The sequence below is a fragment of the Mytilus trossulus genome, chromosome 1 (assembly GCF_036588685.1).
Source record: "Mytilus trossulus isolate FHL-02 chromosome 1, PNRI_Mtr1.1.1.hap1, whole genome shotgun sequence".
Classification (NCBI taxonomy): domain Eukaryota; kingdom Metazoa; phylum Mollusca; class Bivalvia; order Mytilida; family Mytilidae; genus Mytilus; species Mytilus trossulus.
The window spans coordinates 36163104-36170817 of record NC_086373.1 but is presented as its reverse complement, the minus strand read 5'-3'; the positions used below and the strand labels follow the sequence as shown (position 1 = coordinate 36170817).

Genomic DNA, 7714 nt, shown 5'->3' with positions numbered 1-7714 from the left:
TTTGAGTAAAAAAATGGTCGGAATCGTGCTTTGAAATCAATCTACTTTGTCCTCGACTTCGAACAGGTTGGGCAAAAGTCAGAAAATGTAAGATACGTGAATTCCCTGCTTTCAGAGAACCTCCCTGATTTCTGGTGTAAACAAGACCAGTTTAAATTTGTTTTTATTTTTCAAATCATGACAAGAAATAACAAAGGGCACGTTTTACGTTATAACTGCATCAGTTGAATTTGTAAATACTCAAAGTATTCTAGAAACAACAAAACATGAATAAGTGAAGCCTTATTTTTTCTAGAACTTGAAAAAAACATACACATCTTTTGTTTAGGAATTAATTGACCAAGCTGCATAATCCCGGTGTAACTAAACATAATTGAAGTATGTTCACTTCTATTGAAATGTTTTATTCATTGAATTTTAATTCCCAAGTCATTAACATATCTTTTTGTTATCTCATAATTGATGATCAAGGTATGAATTGCTGAACACAGGAATTGTTTTGTTGTGAGTTATGCATCACATTAGACTTAAAATAAGCTTGATTTTTAACTAATAAAACACTTGCTTTCATTAAACGTTGTTATCACATGAATAATGTGTGCTTTTGTGGTTTCCATACCATAAAATGAATATGAAAAAAGGAGGTCCCTGTATAATGTTTTAACACCAGAAAACTGGGGTGTACACTGAATACAGAGAATACCCCACTTTTCTTGACCTATCTTACCATTTAGTCATGCTATCATTTTGTAAAAATTCAATTTAGAAAAATTATATCAAGAAATAAAATAAAATTATTTGCCTACCTACCTACCCATACCTTGATAACCTCAGTCGGGAAGGGAGACAAAGATATTTTTAATGTTGGCCTTATATCATTTTTATTAGATAACATGCAATAGAAACTAAAAACGTTATTAAATCCTTTATAAAAACTGTTGTAAAAATGTTTCTATATTTGAAGATAACGCAAAGTGGAAACCAACCCTTTTAATTGATTTATGATTTTTTAACAGCAGTATTATACTGTTGCCTTTATCTAAACGTCCAATAGAATCATTTACAAAATATGGGTTCAAGAGATTCAGCCTTGAGTAATGTTGATAATGTTCATGTATGGATATTCGACCTTTCAGAATCTAATGCATTCTGGGTAATATTTTAAAAAGTGTACACCAAAAACGTCGTGATTGGTTAAAAACATGTTAAACAATGAAAAATCAACCAATGACACGACGTTATTATCATTTTGGGGTATGAACAATCAAATTACCCACAGTTCTTTAGATTCTGAAACGGCCAATTGCCAATAACAATTCAAAACAGTTTATTTGAATAAATTGAAACCTTTCCATTCCCGAATGTAAAGTAAATGTATTATTATATTGTTAGTAATCGACCTTCGTCAATTTGTTTGAATGACTTCGTCTAGTTCGAGTGCCCTTAATGATTGTTACGTACACGAAATGAAGTGACGTACTCAATTATCAGCATGTTTTCTTTGTTTTACACAGTATTATATGTATTGATAATGCAAATAATGGATTTTATTATCGCTCATAATCATTAACTAGCAAGGTATGCATATTAGCAACGGTAAGATTCACAATTTACATGGAAGAGAACAATAAAGTATAGAGAGACATTATGTTACTTTTTTAACTACCGAAGTAATTGGTACATCTTTCAATAATTCGTCATGTTTTGTCGCTGATACTCAAGATTTTTATTGATTCTTTCTGCGAGGTGCTATATTTATCAGGTTTTGACATCAGTAAAATTACAAAGCAATGATCGACATATTAAATAATCCGAATGTTGACTACTGAGATGAGCATTTCATGATAATCCTCTTGGATAAACTATTTGGAAACACTTATGTCCTGAATCGGCAATCAACAGACTAAATACAATAGATATAGGAAGATGTGGTGTGAGTGCCAATGAGACAACTCTCCATCCAAATAACAATTTAAAAAGTAAACCTTTATAGGTTAAAGTACGGCCTTCAACACGGAGCCTTGGCTCACACCGAACAACAAGCTATAAAGGGCCCCAAAATTACTAGTGTAAAACCATTCAAACGGGAAAACCAACGGTCTAATCTATATAAACAAAACGAGAAACGAGAAACACGTATATACTACATAAACAAACGACAACTACTGTACTAATGTCTGATTCTGAATTAAAATGCGACATGTTTTGCGGTCATAGATATTAAGGTTAAATAATAGACGCTTGATCTTCAATTTTCCCGATTGTCACATTATGAATGTTGATTGCTAATTGCCATGGTGACTGTTATATGTATAGCAGGAAACAATTGTCTTGTCCACCCATAAGGTCTCGCATCTTTTGAAAGTCCTACATTTTTATTTTTTTCAATGGATTTATGAGATTTGAACATATTATGAAAACATTAAGCGGCACATACTTTGAATAACCATATGCTCTTTTGACAAATACTTTTCGAAGCCTTGATGTTTTTTTAATATCTTATTAGCACGTTTAAGATATATACAAAACAATTACATAGCAGAGCCAAACCCAGTCTTTTAATCAGACCATAGTTAATATTTCTCTGCGGTATTTAATAGTTTTATTGAATATTCCAGTTGTTTCTTGGTCATATTAATTAGTCGATTGTTTAAAATTGTTATACGATGATGACTGATGTACCCATATTTTGACTATTTTATTTATTGTGTCTGTTTATTTAACGCATCAATGTAAATATAACGGAATTTGATGAGACTGTCATTAAAGTGAGAAGGTTAGCGCTATAGAACCATGTTTAATCCACCATTTTCTACATTTGAAAATGCCTGTACCAAGTTTTGTTATTTGATTTTGCCGTGTGGTTATGGACTTTCCGAATTGATTTTCCTCTACTTTCAGTATTTTTGTGATTTAATTTTGAATATGTCCAATCTAAATTTTTAAAATGCCAAATAAACCCGACCGAACCAAACGCTGACAACATTAACCATAAGTTTGTTGATCAATACAAATAATGTTTAAAACTGAAATGATCAAAGTTTGTTTTTAAATTTCTGGATACCAGAATGCAGATTTATCCAACCCACAAAGCGATAGAGTGTCAAGCGCAGATTTGCACTACCTTGTATTTCAGCAAAGCATTTTCTAATGCTATGTTTTTCCAATTCTGTTTTAACTGATAAAAAATATTTCGTCCTCTTATTTAAATCTTATGTGTGAATTTTACCGCCAACATTTTTATTTTCATTTTAGAAAGCTACACCATAAATATAGATTGTTTGCTTGGTCAATATCTTTAAAAAATAATATATTACGTTTTCGGAAATGCTTGTAACGCTAATAATGAAATAAAATAAAATTCATTTTCAAATATTTTAATTCTTATTTCTTACAAAAATGTTTCGAGATCTTTTTACATTCAGCATTTACTTTTCCGTTCATAAAAATAGTAATCAACGGGTTTACTGTATACACTGTTAATGAAAATGTCGAAAGAACAGCTAAAACATGACATTCTGCCTCCGATAACATAATTGTATTAAAATGTATAAGAATAAATACCGGAAAAGGTATCCATACTAATCCAAACAAACCTATCCCAATGGCAAAGTGTTTCGCTATTTTCGCTTCCAGTTTTCTTTTTCCAATTTCTCTATTTTTTGGATTGAAAACACACACGTCTCCAACAACTTGATCGTTGCTGTTTTTCTCTACCCTGATGGTTCCATCAGCATCATAAATTTCGTATGTTTTTTCCTCATTCAGTTTATCTGAACAATTTGAAATATTGATATTTCCATCATTTGGTTTGTCCACTTTTTCTCTTGCTGGAGATAGATTTACATTTTGCATTTCGGAGGACGAAGAGATAACTACTAAAGATTTTGATCGTAAGTTTTGACTACTACTACTCGTTTCATTTATACTAGGCAATTTGTTGAATAAAATACTTGGTTTTAGCATACTCTCATTATCATTTATGTGTAACGCATCTTTCATGTCCTTTATATTTCCATTACCAGCATCTAGTTCGTTGATAGGAATGTCCGGAACTGATTGCGTGTTTGTAGCATTTTTAGTTTTAATAACATCCGTTTTCGGCACATTTGTGTGTGCAGGAGTCTTTAATGCATCTACAGAAGAAGTTATATTAATTTTACTTTCAGCAGGGTGAACTTTTCTATTCCTTACTTTAGAATGATTCAGCATTTTCTTGGATTGTTTTAATAGAGCTTTGATGATACAAGTGTAAAATATCAGTACTGATATAAAACACAAACATCCAAAAGGAAAACTAACAAAACAGTCGTAATTTACCCAATTTCTGTCCAAATGAGTTTGACCTTGCTTACAAATAATGTATATAGAACTGTCTAATAGAAATATTGTTGACATTGTGCTGTAAATTATAGCTAAGCACCAAGATAAAACTATCAAGGTCACAACGCGCTTAACTCTACTATCCTTTTCAAACGGTAGTAAAACTGCATGATATCGCTCATAGCTTATAGTTACTAACATCGAAAGTTGAAATATTTCGCAAAATGATCGAAAGAACGTAACAGTTTTACAAAATCCACTAAGAATAAAAGGTTCATCGATAAACATTCCCAAAACTATGAATCGAAATGGTAATAAAAAACTACATCCCAAAATATTTATTATGCAGCTGTTTATTAACGTTGCGTTGGCATAAGTCCGTAATGACTTTTGTCTTTTAATGCAGTATAATATTAACGAATTTGCCGCCATACCAACTATAGATGAAGAAAGTATTATAATATGGCAGAAAATAATTGTAATTCCCACAGATGGTGATTCCAAAAACTCAAACTTCACATGTGTTGAATCTTCAGTTGTATTCATACTTCTATATTAACCATATTTACACTGTTGGTTTTATTTTCCATGCGACAATTTAGAAATGTTTAACTTATTATTTATAAATCGATATATGTAACAACGTTACCTGCTTGACGATAGTTATCACTGTATTAACCAAAGTTTTAACAGCGCTTTATATCCACACTGACATTTTCTCTCTCGTTTTCACCTCTTTAATACGAGATTTTTCATATAAGCGTAATAAAAAACCTAGTATTGAATATTTACGGGAGTTTCATTGGTTAAGCTACATTACCAGGGTCTTATTACCTGCAGAAGTCTTTGGAAAACTGAATCCCTATTATTGCTAAGCACAAATACCGTCCGTTGTTAATCAATTCTTGAAAGCTTCTCAATTATTATTTCTTAAGCCTATCATCTTTGTCTGTAGGAAACAAAATAAAGTAATAAAAAATCTCACGTTTAATTTAAAATCTCTATTTAAGGCATTAATAAATTGTGTATGATTAATACCGATCTCTCATGGATGAATCCGCACTGAAGGTGTTGTATCTTATGTTTCTAAAGCTATCTGTCATATGAGACTTCGTGACAATTCATACAGGTATGATAGGCAAAGTGAAAGAAGGCTTATCATGATTTCATTTTAAATTAAGGATCTAGAAACGGGAAATTGCTTTTACAGCTTATTTTAGATTACATCCTAGATAGTTTATTAAAGGGATTATATTACATAGAATAGAAGGATAATATAATTATGAAAAATGTATAACAAAATGGAAACAAGGTCTAAAAACAATGATTCTGAATATCAAAAAAAAAATATGGGGATTGTTTAAGACTTGTTTAAGACATATTCATTAGAATGTCTTTCAAATATTTAAATTTTTAAATGTTTTAATTCTTCTGGTCAAATACATTCAAGTATATCATGAGTGTTTTACATTAAGCGTTTTTCATTCATCAAAAATATGATATTAACTGGTTTACTGTATATACTGTTGATGAAGGTTGTTTGTATGCACTTTTCTTATGAAACATGATTAGGGGTTTTTTTATCGATTTTTTGAAAAATGAAAAAAAACATGTTTCATTATTTCTGTGTCAAAAAGTAGTGTTATAGGTTGCGCTTTGTAATTACAACTGTTTCTCAAAAACACGCCTCTTGTGGAGAGAACTTGAAAATTCATAGAAAATTAATTTTGTTTACATACTGGTTCCCAGTAATGCTCTGTGTTCCACCTCACAGAGAAATAACTTGGCAATGCTACCAGGAAATAAACATGTGCATATTGTTTACATTGAAATCTGTAGTAACCTTTCATTCGAGGTAGGAATAGTTAAGAAAATTAGTGGTTGTTTAAACTCTGAGAAGATCAGGGCATATAAACGTTTAAAATATGCCGCACAGCCCTGTATTTTGACCTTTGTAAAAAATTGTGGTGCATATGAACATTCAATTCTAGGATAAGATTTTTTTCAAAACTTCATAGTAAAAGTGGTACAAGGTGTTCCTCGGGGAAGTTGCATTGTCAATATTTACAGAAATGCAACCTTAATTAGGATATGAACAAACAGTTTAAAGTGGTCATTTTGAAGTTGGACAAGCACCAATTGTGTCACTCTTTTTTTGGAAATATTTTTAAAATTATTTTAGTTTCAGTCTCTTTTTTACAATACACTATTTGTATTCCAACCAAAGTCTCTCTTTGGAAAAATGATAAAGATACGCTCATAAATCAATTAAATCAAGTAAGACACACTATACAGTGCAGGAAGTTCATGTATACAACCTAAGTATGATAAAATAAATCTTAAATGTTCAGTTTTCTGCAAGAATGTGGTCTGCAGTCCTACTCTTGGGGAGGCACCAAATTGTTTATAAGAATGTTCGGGTACATTTCAACAAATGTTTTATACAAGTTTAACCGTTCCAAAAATGTATGTAGAATGGTAGTGGTATCGATTAAGGTTAATTTTTGTTTTCTATGATTTTATGATTTTTACAGAAAAATGATAGTCTTTATTTTTTTTAAAGTTTATATTTCAGATACTTTAATTTGGATTTCTGTTTCAGTATGATTAGTAAATAGTTATCAAAAGTACCAGGACCATAATTTAGTACGCCAGTTGCGCGTTTCGTCTACATGAGACATCAGTGACGGTCATATCAAAATATTTATAAAGCCAAACAAGTACCATGTTGAAGAGCATTAGTAAACTGATAAACAGTCTATAAACAAAGCCGAATTAAACTCTTCGTTATAAGGGTCACAAATAAGGAGCTGTGAATGAAAAATGTAACATAAAATAGTTTAACTTATTAGACATTAGACGAGGGAGTTTACATTCGAATCTCCTCAATGAGACTGACACAGTGACACGATACCGTTCTGACATTCTAACAGTATCATTTTAATCCGTCTAGTTAACTAAAATCTCTCTGTTAGGTACCAGCAAATTAATAATCTTAACTTCATCGTCATCTTAAGTACACAAAGGAGTTAACAATAAATTAATGCATTAAATGTATCGTGTTCCAAGGTTTAAGTCATTAAAAATTGAATGCTTAATTTTGTTAAATGTATGAAAAGCCTTGACCGCAGATCATTTTATATGTTTTTCGCATAATTCTATTTATGTGCACACAATAAACGAGTTTACAACCTTAATTTTTTTTAAAGGAGGCATTCAATAAATATTGATATATTTTTTTCTGCTAGAATCATTAAAACATGATTCCTCTCGAATTTATCCTTTAGTTACTTGTGCATTTTATTGTAGAAACTCGTGTCATCATGAATGTTACATTTCGTTTAACTCACCCAAGAATAAAATAAATTTTAGCAACACCAACAAGTACCTA

The 7714-nt window shown here is 30.9% G+C and overlaps 1 protein-coding gene across 1 annotated transcript; it reads right to left on the bottom strand.

Annotated features, from left to right (window-relative positions):
* Positions 1-3384: 3384 nt before the first annotated feature.
* On the bottom strand, positions 3385-4997 carry LOC134714619 (uncharacterized). The gene has a single exon (XM_063576054.1). The coding sequence runs from the start codon at positions 4867-4869 to the stop codon at positions 3385-3387; it is 1485 nt and encodes a 494-aa protein (XP_063432124.1). The 5' UTR covers positions 4870-4997.
* Between the last annotated feature and the right edge of the window lie 2717 nt (positions 4998-7714).

What these genes read in the sequence shown, in the direction of transcription:
- LOC134714619 (XM_063576054.1), bottom strand. Translation starts at nt 4,869, where the DNA reads ATGAATACAACTGAAGATTCAACACATGTGAAGTTTGAGTTTTTGGAA.